The sequence below is a fragment of the Neoarius graeffei genome, chromosome 12 (assembly GCF_027579695.1).
Source record: "Neoarius graeffei isolate fNeoGra1 chromosome 12, fNeoGra1.pri, whole genome shotgun sequence".
Lineage (NCBI taxonomy): Eukaryota > Metazoa > Chordata > Actinopteri > Siluriformes > Ariidae > Neoarius > Neoarius graeffei.
Window position 1 is genome coordinate 77,462,794 of NC_083580.1, and position 17,971 is coordinate 77,480,764.

The 17,971-nt window shown below is 40.2% G+C and overlaps 1 protein-coding gene across 1 annotated transcript; it reads right to left on the minus strand.

The window, feature by feature from the left end:
• Window positions 1-357: 357 nt before the first annotated feature.
• Window positions 358-11,158, minus strand: klf5l (Kruppel like factor 5 like). Its single transcript, XM_060936465.1, has 4 exons — window positions 10,880-11,158; window positions 5,964-6,741; window positions 5,752-5,811; window positions 358-1,879 (listed from the first exon to the last, which is right to left on the minus strand). The coding sequence occupies exons 1-4, from the start codon at window positions 10,991-10,993 to the stop codon at window positions 1,701-1,703; spliced, it is 1,131 nt and encodes a 376-aa protein (XP_060792448.1). The 5' UTR covers window positions 10,994-11,158; the 3' UTR covers window positions 358-1,700.
• Between the last annotated feature and the right edge of the window lie 6,813 nt (window positions 11,159-17,971).

The following is a 17,971-nucleotide window of genomic DNA, read 5'->3' on the forward strand; positions in this document are numbered from 1 at the left end:
AATGTGAGTGTGAATGGTTGTCTGTGTCTATGTGTCAGCCCTGTGATGACCTGGCGACTTGTCCAGGGTGTACCCCGCCTTTCGCCCGTAGTCAGCTGGGATAGGCTCCAGCTCGCCTGCGACCCTGTAGAAGGATAAAGCGGCTAGAGATAATGTGATGTGTGATGTGACCTCACCAAGTTGGCTTAGAAACTTCTCAGAGACGTCACCATTAATTTTCATGACAGTACGAACATATTAAGAACAAATGGTTTTAGCATGTTTCTGATAAACACAGTATACTTGAATATTTCCTATGAGGTTCACTAAACAAGTGACTCTCACACACACGCGCGCTAAATAAAGAAACAAACACCATTCAGATTGCAATATTTTACAGTATTTTTTTATTTGCAGGATTTTCTGTATTCAAATACAAAATGATCGGCGTCCATGTGTGCCGTCACGACGGGCAAACTCGTACAGGTTTAAAACATCGCTCGTTTGTTCATGATAAAAAGAAAATCAGTTTAAGAGTGAACAAATATTTACAAGCTACTTTAGTTTTAACTACATTATGTACATTAAGTCATGGTGCATCAGAGTTTCCTCCGTGCCGCACGTAAAAGGAAATGTACACAGGCACATGGAAACCTCGAGGAGGAAGAGGAAGAAGAAGTGCTTAAAAGCAGTGGTGATCGAGGCACGCTAGTTGAATGGACAGATGAGATTTGTTCTTGACCAGAGTTTGACGTGATGTTGCTAAACAACAGTTGAGAAAAATGCTCAGAGGAATTTTTTCACATACATAAAAAAAAAAACAAACACTTTTTTTGTAGCCTACTGTGTTATCTTTTTCTTCATAATTTGGCACATATATTGCGATATGATAACTAGGGCTTTGCTACGATGATGTGACAACCAACAAAGAGCTGGTTAATAATTAAGAGTCATATTTAACCTTGTTAACTTCTTGGCTTAAATCCATCCTGCACATAATCCCTTTACCATTATACAATATGAAGAACCCATTGATCTCCCAGAGCCGTCATTTCTTGCTCAAGCTCCTCATAAAATGGTTCGTTTCTATGGATACAAGTGTCTACGAAAAACAAACATTACTCAACTCTGTACTCTCAACTCTTTCGCAAAGAAGTTGAGATTCTTATACAAGAGAGGTCAATAATAATAAAAAAAAGATTATATCCCATAATAACCAGTGTAGGTTCAATTCATCTCCTGAAGTGACCTATCCTGCTGTATGAATTTTGGAAATTCCACAGAAACTATCAACTTTTTAAAGCAAAACCTGTTTTTTTTTCTTTTTTCTCCGAAACATTTCTACTAAAAAGTCCTGATACCTTTCAGACCAAAGCATAAAAGATGCAAGCTGCAGCTTTCTCAGCATATTATAAACAGAGCACTCAGATACATACAATATGTACACAGTTACACAAAACAATAATCTACAAATAATAAACCTATTCCTGTGGATTCCACTCCGAAATGTCATGTCGAAACTTCATTAGCTCAAAAAGTACTCTACTGGGCTAGTCCTAGAGCTAAAATGGTGGGCAGATGGAAATTGGCAGCTTTCTATTTAAAAAACCCAACCATATTTGATCTTTGCGAAGATGGTGAAATATATATATGTAAATGATACAAATATTATAAAAAGTAGAAAAACAACAACAAACAAACACGGGGGTAGTTGGGACGGCTCAGTTTTGGTGCCTTTTCATGTGGAGCGCCAAGTGGTCCGAGCGTGAGAAGCATCGGTTGCACGCGATACATTTGAAGGGTTTGGCTCCCGTGTGCTTTCTGTAGTGCCGTGTGAGTTCGTCTGAACGCGCAAAACGCCAGTCGCATCCTTCCCAGGTGCAGCGATACGGCTTCTCGCCTGAAACAAAACAAACAAACAAAAAAAAATTAGACTTTTCATGAAAAAGTTATAACTTTTATAAGGTGATGATACATTATGATCACTGGTGGTACAGGGCTTCATGAGTTCAAGTCCCAGCACTAGCAATATCAATCTGCCATTGTTGGGCCCTTGAGCAAGGCCCTTACCTTACCGTACAGGCATTTAGCAGACACTCTTATCCAGAGCGACGTACATCAAAGGGGTACATGACGCTGCTGCTGGAGCAGAGAGGGTGAAGGGGCTTGCTCAATCAAGGGCTCAACAATGGCAGCTTGTCAGTGCTATGGCTTGAACCCATGACCATCAGATCAGTAACCCAAAGCCTTAACCGTTGAACCATTGAACCCTTAACCCTTTCCGCTCCAGGGTGCTGCATCATTCCTGACCCCGACTTCATTCCCTTTTCTTGTACCATAGGTACAAATCTCTTGATTTTAGAATGTTAAAAATCAGCCAAACAGGAAGTTAGTAGCTGAAAAGTCCCAATCACGTCCATCATATATCATCTCTCATCTGAAGTAATTGAGAAGACAGGAGAATGTACAAAGGAGTGGAAAATTACTACATGATCGTGGTAGTATAAATAGTTCTCTCTGTCTCATTCATTGTTCACCTCGTGCTTGTTTTTTTTTTAAATACCTAAAGGTCACGATTTGACCTTTGCTGCAAGCACGCTGGTGTAATTCTGCATTCATTATATATGGCAAAGATTCAACCATATACAGTACGCTAGTCAACTGGCTACACAATTTGAAAACGTAAACCATTTATAAAATATTTAAGTCATGACCTAATGGTTAGAGAAGCGGCTTTGGGATCCAAAGGTTGCTGGTTCGATTCCCTGGACCAGCAGGAATGGCTAAAGTGCCCTTGAGCAAGGCACCTAACCCCCAACTGTTCCCCAGGCTACTCTGGGTATGTTATGTTGTACGTCGCTCTGGATAAGAGCGTCTGCTAAATGACTAATGTATTTCTGATTGTAACACATATACATACATATATGTATATACACACACACACGTATATACTGCATCATATCACAACATCTGGGAATGTTCTGTTCCCAGACAATCAAAAAGCCCATCTAACAAATGGGTTTTTAGCTGATAAGACACTGACGGGGATTCCCTCAAACAGTAACAGCATGTTAACCACCAATGCTTAAAAAAAAAAAAAAAAAAAAAAGCACCAAAACAGCAACACGATAAAGGGCAACTAAAATCCGAGCTATATTTAAAAAGCTGGTGCGAGTTACACACAGGGAATAAGTGAAGTGAGTCAGAGTGTACGTGCGATAGTCCAGCGTTAAGTCTCTGACACTATCTCAAGTGCTCTGACCTGCCATATTTATCTTACTCATTATTCACTCGTTGGTTGTATATGACGGAATTTTACGCAATAAGTGAACCTTTCATCAGATTACCTCCAGTTGTATTTTCAACTCAGTAAAGTGTGTTGTTTTTCGAGGCGTGACTTGTAAATACGAGCAGCTTCTTTTGTACTTCATGTAGAATGGATCAGCGTTCTACAGCTGATAGCATGTATTTAATAGAAATAACAGACCAGGTTGGCTTGCTAGCCATGGACGACGGTTGGTGTTAGCAGGTGTATTTGTTTGAACGTTGGACCTGCTTTTGGGGTCAAAACCATTAATTCCGTCTTCCTTCTTGTTACAGCACTTAGAAACACAAAGAACCTCCATGAGAAAGGAGCGACACACTCTTAACAAGCTAAAACACACTTCTAATATTTCGCTTTCTTTTCTTTAAAGAGATTTTCTTTACTACTTTGTCAGATTTTAAAGAACTGAGTAACGTCGAAACAAGTTGGCGTTGGATATTTAAGACCATGTAAGGACTGTCCTCTTAAAACTATATGAGGTTTACTCATGGAGACAGTGAATTTTATGGACGTTTTACTCAACGAGATAAAAAGTAAATGCTTATAGAGCTACTCGTGTAAACATGGAGGACTTTAACAATGGTTTCTGTTTGAGCAAAGTAGGCAAGCTGTTAACAAGATATAATAAGTTTCTGTGCACAATAAAAAGATGGTTGAAAATATCCCCATTTTTAAGTCAGTACCAAGGTTACTGACTTCTTAATAGTGCTTAGTAGGAATGTTGAGTAATTCTAAAGTTTATACACAGTATGATTACATTCAGGTCAAAGTCCCTTCCACATCAGGATGTGGTCTTCCCAGGCAGTCTCCTGTCCCAGTACTACCCAACTCCTTAAGGCACCAATCTCCAATTTGTTCACCCTCAGCCTCTCGCCTATTATATAGCTAGGGTTATAGTAGGGGGCGTGTCCTCTGGTAACTGCAAGAGTTTGACTCCCCCACTCACATCTGTATTGCAGTGTGCCTTGCCAGATGGCAGTAGGTACCATTTTTATGATGGTCTTTGGTATGACCCAACCATGAGTAGAACTTGCGACCCCCCCGGTCGAGAGGCGGACACATGAACCACTAGGCCAGCTTGCTGTATATGATTACATTAATGGTATCTAGCAGACGTTCTTGTCCAGAGCGACAGACAACGTACCCAGAGCAGCCTGGGGAACAGTTGGGGGTTAGGTGCCTTGCTCAAGGGCACTTTAGCCATTCCTGCTGGTCCAGGGAATCGAACCAGCAACCTTTGGATCCCAAAGCTGCTTCTCTAACCATTAGGCTTCCCCCATGATCAAGTAGTGTTGAGGAGCACCTAATATTATTCTAGAGAAACCCTTCTGATCACCGCAGGCGCCGTGTCTGATATTTTACACCATCAGTGTTCAGTTGTATTATCAGTCCTGAGCTAGACAACCATATAGATCAACAAATGGATCAATGCCAATCAACAGGAAATGAAAGGACGTTCATCTTGACAGACTGAAAATCAACTGAAGGTCCAAATATGAAAACGTATGTACTGTGTGCATCTATGCATGATGAAGGAACCAATCAAATGTTGTTCTTTCTACATCTCACGTACGTACAACTCGCAGTCAATCACCAAAGATTAAAAGTTCACAGCATCACAAAATTCCTAACACTTCATCATTGAATGTCTGCAAACGCAGTGAATTCAGAAATCCCCAAACCTGTTCTTATCTCGGCACCAAAAATGAATAGAGACGCCAGGAACTTGAACGTTATGACCTTAGCCTCCAGTTTCGGTCATTAGGCATAACAAAGCAACAATACCTGATCGTAAATCCCTCCATAGCAAAGGGAATCCCTCCATAACGGTTACCTTTCCCACAGTGAGACCAAAAGAGGGGTGAGGGGGTGAGGGATTATTTCCAGACAATAGCATAGGAGGTCTTTGGATAATCTTACGCATCACTAGACAGCAGATGTGGCTTACTGGGGTGGTGTACTTTCATGGAGCCATTCTGCCCCCACCCCTTTTTTTTTTTTCCCCCAAAGGGTGGGGTTAATTCTTAGTCTCATTCTCAGTCTGAGAATCAGAGGGTCTACTAGGGTACATCTTATTTATGTACAGTGAAACTACAGCGTCTTTCACCCCTCCCTCCTTAGGGCAGGCGCAGGGAGAGAAAAAGCAGGTGGAACAGGTTTTTCCTCCGCTACTCGATGATTTCCCCCTTGGGGAAGCGTGCAGGGCTTGTACGGGCACGTAGACACAATGTGCATAAAAGTGAGAAATGAGAGGCAATTCATTGCTCCCTCCGCCTCTGTCTTCTCATTCTTTTCATCGTTTCCCCAGGCCATCTTCTCTGTTGATACATCTAAGGGCTTTGTGTTGGTGGTACATTGCATGCGGTCAGGCGGTTATAACCGTCTCAAATGCAGCTTTTCAGGTTTGTGCGTGCGTGCATGTGTGTGTGTGTTTTTAAGATTCTTACCCGTGTGTGTTCTTTGGTGTGCTTTCAAGTGGGAGCTTTTTGTGTAAACCTTCGTGCATCCTGCCAGAAGGAAAGAAGAAGAACATGATGTTAAATTGTGGAACACTATTAAGCCACACCTTGAGTTTGTGGACAAAAAGTGACCCAGATAGTAAATTCAGAGTGTACTGTACAACTACAGCTCAAACAAACACTATGTGCTCAGAGCTAACCTATGAAGTCGCAGTGGTGAATCCTTCTCTTCTCTAGCTCGGGGTTATTCCTTCGGTTGTACCTGGGGCCAGTGAGGATGCCTTGTCCGTGAGTCATGAGCACAGAGTGAGGGGTCATCTGTGCCACCTTTAATCCCATTTGGTTCTGATAAGGAGGAGGAGGAACCGAGTTAATCAGCTCAGCTTGGTTCTCAGGGCTTCCTGGTTGCGAGTTGGGGGGCGAGGGCGGTAGGCTGTGGGGTTGTGCTTGTGGGTAGAACTGGTCAGGAATCACAAAGTCACCCGATGGTGTAGTCAGGGCCACAGCGTTCAGGTTGACCATGGTCCTGCCTGCTCCATTCACCTGCTGGCTGTTGGAGAAAGTCATAGAGGTGAGGTTGCTGCTACTGATGGCCATCTGGTAGACCTGTGGCTGCTGTGGGCCAATGTGGAGCTCTTCAGTTGTGGTCATGTTGGGTTTAATGAACAGATTGTCGACTGTCTGTGGCACGCTGAAGACAGACGTGAAGTTGGGGAGTGTCTGGATGTTGCAGGGCACCTCTACCCCAGGCTCCGTTTTGATCTGAGACACCGGTTTGGTTGGACGGTACAACCCCGTGCGAAGGTGGGTGGTGTTGGGTAGGATGACGTTGATGTTGAGGCTGTAGGGGGCTGGCTTTTCGTCTGCAAAATACTCGTCCACTACGGAGGCACTTTCCCTGCGGTACTTTTTGTCTGTAAGGGTTGGGGATGGTAGAGGCCCGTTTTGCGGCAAATATTTATCCATCTCCATTGGGTTCTGAAAATAAGAGACAGCAATAAGATATGATTTATTTACACTTTTCATCTTTAGTTCAACTCAAAGATGTATCACCACCATTACCGCACTATTGTCCACATTTGAGTCTCTGTATTTCTAGACCAGCCTGTTCTGGATACAAAACAATAATAATAATTAAACCCCAGTCTTTGGCCATGTCAGGAATGAGATGCCTCCCTTTGAGATGCCATGCTACCATAACACATGTATTTGAGGAAAAAGGAATAAGGCGAGAATTCCTTTCTAACTCAGCTTCGCTACGTCTTTGAATTTGGTTTGTAAGATGGCAATTTGTGACTTTAAAGCAATATATATATACTTTCAAATAATTGCCAAGTATTTCCAGCTTTAATGGCATACAGTATGTTACATATGACTGAGAAATTGTGCAGCAGTGCACAAGAATAAATAGCAACCTCATAGGTGTGGTAATCTCAAGGGAATGGAACAAAAAGCAAAACCAAAACAATGACCTATGATAAGAAACCTGGGTATAAACGTGCAAAACACCACAAATGGTGTGAACACAAAATAAAACGGGACTTTCTCAAAGGTGAGACACAAACAAGAGTTTAAAGGAAAAGTTCGAAGACAATTACTTGCTCAACACACATCCTTAAAAACGTAGCTGCTATTTTACACCATGTGTAAAAAAAAAAAAAAAAAAAAAAAACTGAGGTGGAAAAACACGCAGGACAAACAAATCACTGGAAAGGGAAAAGATTCTCACAAAGACGTACTCATTTGTTTAAAAAGCTCTCAAAGTACTTTCAGTTTTTGCCCGTTGGCAGTCACCAGAAGACAAACATTCTGGCATTCTATATCCAGTACCAATCAAAAGTTTGTACACCCCTACTCTAATCATTCATAGGTGTTTCTGTATTTTCTACATTGTAGAACAATTCTGAAGACATCAAACTACGCAATAACATCTTGTCAAACAAAAGCGTTAAGTCTGATATTTTAGATTCTTCAGCGTATCTGGCGTTTACCTTGACGACTCTTTGCACACTACTGGCGTTATCTTAACCAGCTTCATGAGGTCGTCACCTGGAATGCTTTTCAGTTAACAGGTGTGCCTCGCCAAAAGGTAATTAATTGATGAGTTTCTTGCCTTCTTAATGTGTTTGATATCATCAAAAAGTAAACAATAAATAATAAATATCCCTATTCAAAAACTGTAGTAATCCATACAGTATTAGATCAAGAACCGAACTACTAAGTAAAGAGAAACGACATCCATCATTACTTTAAGACATGAAGTGACTTATAATGAATAAAATTAAAGAAAAACAATTGAATTACAAGGTGCCGCCAAACTTTTAATTCGTACTGCGTGCTGTATGTACAGCTATTTGTTGTGCCACCCATGTCAACAATGCTAATAATATTGACTTGCCCTTTGCAAGCTAAAAATATTAAGCACGTTCAGAAAACCTCATAATCCGTAAGGTCAGATACACCTCGTGTGTGTGTGTGTAATGCTCACAGTGCTGTATGACATGCAATATCTATAGCAAGAGGGTTTTTTTTTCCAATTCCAGAAGAGCAGCTTTGGCTTTAGAAGTTAAGACTTGGCAAAGACCACTGCACTTGTACAGTATTTATACCTGAATTGGGGTCCAATTGGCACCTGAGAGAGAGAAAAACCTTGGCTCTTCCCTTTTTCAGTCCAAAGTGCCCCCTCTAAACATCATGTCTTTATTTCAGAAGAATGGACAGCACCTGAACCCTGGCCCAAGATCCTACGGGTTAATGATTGGAGGAGATTTATGACTACGCAGTTATGTATAGCACTGGCTGATAACGAATGAAAGATGAAGAGCATGAGAAAATGAGAGATGGAGAATGGGAAAATGGAGAAAACAGACTGCTGCTGTTTAAAAAACAAACAAACAAACAAACAAACAAACAAAAACAAAGAACTCCAGGTTTGCAAAGTAGCCTAGATTAAGGATGGCTAATAAAGAAATCAAGTGATGTTTAAAAACAAACAAACAAAAAAATAAATGATTCATTTAGCTGTTTATGGCTTTGGATAAAATCCAGATCACATGCTGACTTTGTTTCAAGGATATTGAGCTTTTCTTGGGTAGCCTTGTTCACGTCTTAAAGATCTTGTTCCTAATGACAAACCAATGATCACGTCTGAGCCCTAATGGTCCTTTATGGCCAAAAGGAATGCACAAAGATGGTCATTTATCTGCAATTACCCATAAAAGGGCACTGATAGGCTTCTGGTCTGTTAAACTGTGCAAGGATGGCAGAGAAAAGAAACAGAACCTTTGAAACCAAATGGATGTTTTATTGCTCTGGGGAAGACTGATAACAGGTTTTTTTTTTTTGTCTTTTTCTTACTTGGAACAGAGTTATTCTGACTGGACTTGACGACTCACTGCATTAATGCTGAAACACTGACTCAGACACAAACTGAAATTACGACAGGAAACGTGACACTGCACCACTTTATACGTACTTTACACATTAGTCATACATGCAAGTAAAATCTGTGGACAAGATGAGATGAAACGTGTGTTGAGAGTTTCAGTTCATGTCTGTATTTAAAAAATTTTTTTTAAAGAGATTTAGTGTGAAGAAAGAAAGTGACATTTCCCCACAGTGAACCCAAACCTCCTAAAGGAAGGTAAATAACATCCAGAAATCACAAGTAGCCTCCGAGATCCACTTTTCAACATCTAAAAACAACACAACACAGAATCAAAGATACTCCAGAAGCAAAACACCAACAATAAATCATCTGTACAAAAAAAAATCTTGTGGAAGAAGAAAGCTTGTTTATACACAATCATACAATTCCTTACTTCATAAATCCTTAAAAAAAAGAAAGAGAGAGAGAGAGAGAGAGAGAGAGAGCATTATGTTTAAGTGCCTCAAGCCTTGTATGTACTTTTTATTTGAAAGGTTTCACCATGTACCATCATCTCCTGAGGTCATGATCTTTCAGCACACAAACCTGTAACCCAAAGTATGATTTACGGCCTGATCATCAACCATCGGTGCAGTGTGTAATTTAAGGTTATCACCACAATGAGAAGCCACTTGGCTCATTATTCTGCTGTAAGAACCAGGCAGTTTAGGGGCGGTGAAGGTTTTTCACATGTGTTAGACAGATATGAGAGTAGAATATACAAAAAAAAATACGGAATTATGATTGAAACAAGGAAAATAGAGAATTTATTCAGAGGTGTATTATTATTCGTACACTGTAAAAAAAATATTTGTTGTTTTAACTTAAAAAAGTTAGTGCAAGGGCTGACTTAAAATTTTGAGTTCACTGGAATTCACATAGTAAGTTAAATTGTTGTGAACTTACTATATTAATTTCAGTGAACTCAAAATTTTAAGGCAGCCCTTAAGGCAACCCTTGCACTAACTTTAAGTTAAAACAACAAATCATTTTTTACAGTGTAATATTGGACAACAACAACAACAATAATAATAATAATAATCTTGCTCCTGTACATTCAAGGCCACCACAGCGGATCTGTTCTACATATTTGATTTGGCATAGGTTTTACACCGGATGCCCTTCCTGACGCAACCCTCCCCAGTCTATCCGGGTTCTGGACCGGCACCAAGTACCCCAATAACTGGGTACTGTCCCTAATGTGCATGTCTTTGGACTGTAGGGCAAACCAGAGCACCTGGAGGAAACCCATACACTAGACACGCGGAGAACATGCAAACTCCACACAGAAAGGCCCCTGTTAAAGGTTATGAGGTTCGAATCTGGAACCTGGAACCTTCTTTCTGTGAGGCGACAGTGCTAACCAGTGCACTACAGTGTTGCTTAATAATAATAATAATAATAATAATAATTCCTCCTTGTGCTATCCATGTGTGCAATGTAGTGTTTTTTTTTTTGCACACTTATAAACTCAAATCAAATCTATAAGATGGTAGTAGTGATCAGGAGCAGCTTGCAAAAGCATAAGACAGAAAATCTCCATTAAACATTACGCAGCGTCTTCATGTGTCCAAATGGAAAAGCTGTGGTGCTCTTTCTTTCTTTCTTTCAGAATTAATGACATCATCATCCCCCCCACACTTGTTTAGCTGTACCAGGGTTGCCAGGCCCTGCTCCTGCGCCCCTCACCGTGGGTTTGACGTCCTCGAACACGGATGAATCCTCCCCGCCGTCTGCGCTCGACATGCGCACGGGCTTCAGCTGCGCGAACACCGCCCTTTCCTCCAGCCCGATACTCGCCATCCTAATCCTAATCTCAAGTATTTTCTTTAAAAAAAAAATCCTGTCTTTTCTTTCCCAAATCACTAAACCAAACCACCACACGCGCGCGCACACACACCACCCAGAGTCCAGGTGTGCATTAGATCCGATCCCACCTTGTGTCAGTCAGGTAGACTTTACCTGCAGTCAAGTAGCCGAATAGAAAGTGAACCTCACGACATGGCAGCCAATCAGAGCAGAGGAGGGAAGGGACGGGAAGGAGTTCTTATCCAATCCCAGGCCGTGGAGCTCACCTGCGCTGAGGTGTTTGCTTTACCTGAGCCATTTTAACTCTAATGTGTAAATCATCTCTGTGACTTCTCAAGCAGGACCTGATCTAACTCACTCACTTCTTTCTTTCTTTCTTTCTTTCTTTCTTTCTTTCTTTCTTTCTTTCTTTCTTTCTTTCAAGATATTTTTAAGATATTAAACATTAAAACACCAAGCACTTCAAAGCACCACACACACACACACTGCTGTTTTTAATCTGATAATATGCAAATGGACTTCTTTTAAAGGAAATTCTTCTTTATTTTGCAAACAACACAGTTCCTGGTAGTTTTTTTTTTTTTTTTGATTGATTGACACTTTTTGCGGCTCCACCAGGTAAGAAGGCCATGACAGGTAAAACCACGTCAGCTAGACGAACAAGTCTGCGGTCGTTACAGGTTTCATGAAACCTGACATTAACGTAAACCCATGTGCTTGGTCATCATAACGTCATCCAGCCTCTCGGGTACGATCTCGACACTGACTCGTTCATTTTTAACAAACGTGTCTTTAGGCAATTCTTTGCCTCCATGTCTTTTCCTTGCTGACCTGTGGTGGCATGCAGAGTTATGACACTTAGGATACTTGGGTAACAACCAAACGTTTCAAACCGAGCTGAAGGAACACGACAATAAAGTAATATGGAAAATGGAAATCCTTGTCGGACAAAAGGAAACTGGATCCTCTGCATTCCACTGGTCTTTGTGACAGTGTGTAGATATCACGAGGCAGGATTAAAACAGATGTGGGTACTGCAGGTGCAACAATGACCTATTAGGACATGTTATGCGAAACGAAAACACGGCCTAAGGTCAGAAAGGGCCTGAGCACCTGTGTAGAGGTCAAAGGACGTTAATGTTGTTCCAATGACTTGAGCATCATTTGTTATGATGTTTTTTTACCATATTAACATGCCATTGTTGTGTATTACGCCTGATGTCAAGACTCTCGTCTCTGCGAGCCTACCACACAGATTTAATACTTGTGTCATTTTTAGGGCATACCTAACAACCTGTGTCCCCCCCCCCCCCCCCCCCCCCATCTGTCCCTCTGAGTTACATGTTGGTCCTGGGATTGAGATGCTGGCCTCTTCTGCCCCTCGGACCTGCTTGATCCATCCTGGTGCCCTGTGTCTGGTCAGAGTTTTATCGCATCGCTCCTGTGAAGGACGTCCCCATGAGAACAGTTGAGGGTTATACCTGGAGGACGCTCTGGACTCTTACAGTAATGCTTTTATGGCTGAGGACTACAGTTGACTTGCTAACTTTAGGACTGCAGTTGTCATGAACAGTTTTGCACTCAAGTTTCCATCAATGAAGAGTTACAACATCACGAAACTGTCTTCATGTTAAAACTGTTAATGTTATAGTCATGCTGTCTGTTGCTGCCCAAATGAGGATGGGTTCCCTTTTGAGTCTGGTTCCTCTCGAGGTTTCTTCCTCATGTCGTCTGAGGGAGTTTTTCCTTGCCACCGTCGCCACAGGCTTGCTCATTGGGGATAGATTAGGGACAAAATTAGCTCATGTTTTAAGTCGTTCAAATTCTGTAAAGCTGCTTTGCGACAATGTTTATTGTTAAAAGCGCTATAAATAAACTTGACTTGACTTGTTTTCAGGGTCAGGGTTATGATTATATATATATATATATGTATATAACAATGAATATCACACTGAGCCTGCTCTGTGTGAAAGGGCGGGACTTGATGACAGAAGAGCCTAATTAACTCGTTAAATATATGCAAAATGGCGGCAGGCTGACGACAGCCTCGAGGCTTCCAGTTCACAGCAAGGCACACGGTGCACTCAGGTTTCACGAGCCTTTCATGTAGTCAAACATTAGAACATGAATTTCTCCGGCACTTCCTTTTCAGGATGTTCAATCTCATGGCCTGTACTGGATCTCCAACCTAGATTTTTCACATAGCATTTCATTAGCTGGCACATTAAAATAGATTTTTTTCATTCTCATGAGATGACACTGATGTGCTTATCTAAACACTAATTCAGGATTCAAATGAACACACCTTTCTTAAGAATGAAGACAGCAGACTTCAGATACCGAGCTGTCTGATGGTAGCAGTCTGATTCCCAGGATCGGTACTAAACCCAGATCAACAACAAATGATGGACTGGATAACGATTTGATTTGTTAGGATTGATTTGTATTATATTTTATAGCTTATAATAATTTATTATACTTGCAATTTAAGGCATTTTTGTGTGAAAGCCGAAAACTGGATTTCTAGAAACTGTATGATGTAGTTATATACATACATATATTACATAGACATGAGTGTTTTACTGGGAAATACACCACTCGTATTTTTCATACGAGCGCCATCCGGGGCATGGAGAACCAAAACCGGGACATAAATCTCTATAAGTCACTTATGATGAAATCGATAAACTGTTTAGATAAATTTGGGTATGTTTTGTTTGTGAATGTGTCGATGTAATAAAAAGAAAATCACACGTTAGCTTGAAGATATGAAGTTTATCTTCTCGTGTTGAAAAACTTGCATTTTTCATACAAAATACATCACGGATCTGAGTGACATATTTAAATAATATTGGCTGGTGTTGAGTGGTCTATCAGATCTATTCCATTCAGCTAGCATGATACAGAATGAGTTGAAGATTCGTTCAACTCATTATTATTATTATTATTCATTCCTTTCAGGTGTTCAACGCATCTTTCTCCTTCAAAATTCTCTCAAAATCTTCCGTATTTTGTAACGAAGTAAACCTGGCGGCCATGTTTGTTTACAAATTTTCCCAGTCACTCACTAGGGCAGAAGTTTTACGTCTCCGACGTGTGATGTCATGTTGTCTTGACAACCATGCAGTACTGTAAACCATATTCAACACTTATTCTCCATTGGGTAGAGTGACGTAATACATGTAGGATAAGCGATATGCTAACAATATTGCATGCTATCAAACCAAATGAATGAAACCCACTAGAAGGGAATAGAACACATTTTTATTCCATCGAAAAAGTGTCCTATGTGTATAATAATTCCTGATATTTCACTCCGATGATGTCACTCCTAGTGTTTTCCCACTGACTAGATGTGCATTGTCAAAATGGCGAACCGGTTCAAAATTAAAATTCTTTTGATTAACTTGTGTATTTTTTTTGTGTGGCTGTGTCCATATAAAGTAAAGAACATTACACAGTGGGACGAAGATTTGAAGTTGATCTTATCGTGTTGAAAAATATATCACTCATTCGCTTCACTCACTGGTGATATATACATTCACCACTCGAAGATAAACTTCATATCTTTGCACAACCGTGTAATCTCTCTCTCTCTCTCTCTCTCTCTCTCTCTCTCTATATATATATATATATATATATATATATATATATATATATATATATATATAGTATACAGTATTTTTTGAAGTGCTTCAGCTAAAAAAATCTTAGCCGTATTTAAATAAATTTTTTGGATACTTGTCAATGTCTGGCTTTCCATTGCAATTTTGCACAAAATACAAGTCGAAGCATATTTTAAAAAATTTATACAAAACACATTTGCGAATGTTCTGTGTTTTCATTAAGTAATGTTATGTGATTAAAGCTGTTTTCTCCTCTCGCGATCGCTCTTACAAAGCGCTCTTTTTCAGAAAGGCAGCATTTCCGTTTGCTCTTCATGTCATGTGACTTAAAAGAGAAAAGTGTTTCCATTTCAATTTTGTGAAATATTGCTTTATCAAATCGTCTGAAAAACAAACTCATGCGAGCATAAAAACTTTTCTGCGATATTTCAGAGATTAAAAAAAAACAAACAAACATGTTTTCATTACTCGATTTTTAATCCACAATTTCAAATTCGCATTATGCAGGTTCATTTAAACACGGCTAATAACAGTACCAGTACCGGAAATGAAACAGTACCAGTATCAGTATTGGAAGTGAAACAGTACTAGTACCAGTATCCATATCGGAAATGAAACCAGCATTAGTAGCAGTATCAGTATCGGAAATAAAACAGTACCAGTGCCAGTATCAGAAACCAGTATCCGTTTCAGTACCAGTGTCGGAAATGAAACCAGCATTAGTAGCAGTTTCAGTAATCGGAAATGAAACAGTGCTAGTACCAGTACCAGTACCAGTATCGGAAATGAAAGAGTACCAATACCAGTACCAGTATCGGAAATGAAACAGTACCAGTATCAGTATCAGAAATGAAACAGTACTAGTACCAGTATTGGAAACCAGTATCAGTTTCAGTACCAGTGTCAGAAAAGAGAGATCATGTGGTATCATGTCATCTCTAGCGCTGAAGTCAAATATTAGATCTGATATTTTTTGTAATGTGGTCTAATAAAGAAGTTCATTAAAATCAGAACAGACTGATCTTTGTGGAGTTCACGGACTCAGTGACAACTTTTGAAAATAAATAGTGAAATCCTTTCAAGCACGTACACACAATTCCCAAGTGAAGTTTATAAACTGACGGTTATTCAACATACTGTATACAGATGCCTCCTGATACCCAAACTTTCTCCAAATCGTCTGAGGTTTATATTTCATATTTGTACGAAATGATTCTTGGAAAGTGAGGTATTTATTCATAGTTGCTTTGCTAAGCAGAGCATCAGAGCACCATAGAGTCGTGTGCGTGCACGCATGTGTATTTTTACTTGGCTGGCTTTGCATTTGCATGGGGAATTGGTCGATGGATTGCGGCGGCTTTTGAGTATGTGGTTACCTGAGATTGCTCAACCAGAAGAGCTCAGGTTTCAGAGTTAGCTCATGCTCTCGTCAGCGCATAAATAAGCGTTGCTCACTGGTGTCCATTTTGTACTATTATTTGTATTTCCATGAACATACGCAAGAATATCAAGAACATATTCACCTTGTGAACTCGCTGTTTGCTGGTCATCTATTTCATTTAATCACGTTTCATGTTACGTCAATGAATTTATAATCCAAACTGATATACACAGCTCGGCTATTGTCTAATAGTCATCTGTGTTTATAATTAAATGTTTCAGTAATTACTATCAGATCTGTCCTGATCCTCTGTTGAATGGAAAGGGAAATAGAAGAATGGTGCTGAAATGTGCTGTAGACATTTGACATGTATCTGACATTTGGTTTTGACCTTCTTACTTTGGATTCGTTTAGACTTCAGGAAAGAATAATACTCATTCAGAGTCAAAGTTTATAGACTCGGTTCTTTATGGTCACGTAAATTTAACTTTCTTGATAAAAAACCCCAAACAAAACTCTGAAACTCTGATCTATTGTACATCCAGGCACTGATTCTACTGTCATTGATTAAAAACAGACAAGACCTGACATGCTGAGAGAGAGAGAGAGAGAGAGAGAGAGAGAGAGCTATCATGCAAATTGGCGCAGTTTGTCTTTTCAGACAGACACATTCATTACACTGAATTGCTGCTCGTATATCATCGCTGGTAACGGTGGCTCGTCAGAATACACAGCAGTGCTACAAAAAGAAAAAAAAACCCACCAATAACATTCCCTGTTGCTTTGCCATTCGGTAACCGCAAAGGAATCATAAAGCGAGTATCTGAAACGCTGAAATAAGTGATGCATTCCGGGGACCAGAGACCTCGTTCTGGCTATGGATTCGAGAGCCAAATGTTGACTGAAGGAGGGTGTCCTTCAGTGCTGAATAGGGCCTGATTGTTCTCCCCGACTGCAGCACATGTGTACTTTTCAATAAGCCAAGAATCAGCATTGATCTTAGCAAACCAAGCAGTGCTGGCACATAACTTAGCAGGCTAAGCATCCATGCACACGCCCTGCCTCTCATTGTGCAATGACAGAATGGGCAAAAAAAAAAAAAGTTCAACTCCTGTGGGTATGCTATTGGAAGTGGAAATGTATTTAAAGCTAGACAGCCTTTCGATTTCATAAAATCAGTGAAATTTAGTTTCCTCTGAAATGTGGTCATTGTGATATGTTTATTTCTGTAATATCTCACAAAATATCGGGCCATTCTGTGGCTGGGAAGTTATTTAATTTGAGGGGATTAAAGCAAATAATGTGCATGAAATCGCTCGCGTCGCGCAGACAAGCAGACAGAGGAAGTCCGTGTGTGTGCGCATGCGCAGGTTTACTTTGACTGTGCACTGACAGTTCCATCACTCTATCGCTAAACGAACAGCTGATCACACCGAGGTGCTCGCTGACCACAGATATTTATTAGTTTGATATTTCCTGCGTTTCCTTTCCTTCGTATATAACATAACATCTTTTCTTTTCGCTTTCTTTCCGTTACTGTAGTCGGTCTTTCACGTTTCATTCGCACACTCACGTCCTCCATTTTTCTCTCCTGTTTCAAATTTGTATCCCACAATGCCTTGCATGAACAGGGAAAGCCCACCATGTGATCCGTGACATAGTATCTTGAATTGGGTCATGGTGAAGCAGGAAAAAATAGCAGAGAATTTAGGGCCATGTGGAAATAAATTCATTAATTGTTCTATTTAAAAAAAAACTAATAAAATTGGAAGTCTGTGATTCGAATTCAGTAGCTTTCAGTCACTAAACAAAAATAATTGGGTGTCGGGGAAAATTCTTTTTATGACCTACACTTGAAAAATCTGAAAGGCAGTACAGCTTTAAGGGTATAATAAACTACTAAAATATTCATGTATGCAAGTACGGATGGATTCAAAGAAAATGTCATTTTCACATTTGTGTGTA

Coding starts and splice junctions, on each gene's coding strand:
- klf5l (XM_060936465.1), bottom strand. CDS start 10,993: ATGGCGAGTATCGGGCTGGAGGAAAGGGCGGTGTTCGCGCAGCTGAAG. Junction 6,742..10,879: donor TCGAGGACGTCAAACCCACG/GTGAGGGGCGCA, acceptor TCTTATTTTCAG/AACCCAATGGAGATGGATAA. Junction 5,812..5,963: donor TCACCACTGCGACTTCATAG/GTTAGCTCTGAG, acceptor TCCTTCTGGCAG/GATGCACGAAGGTTTACACA.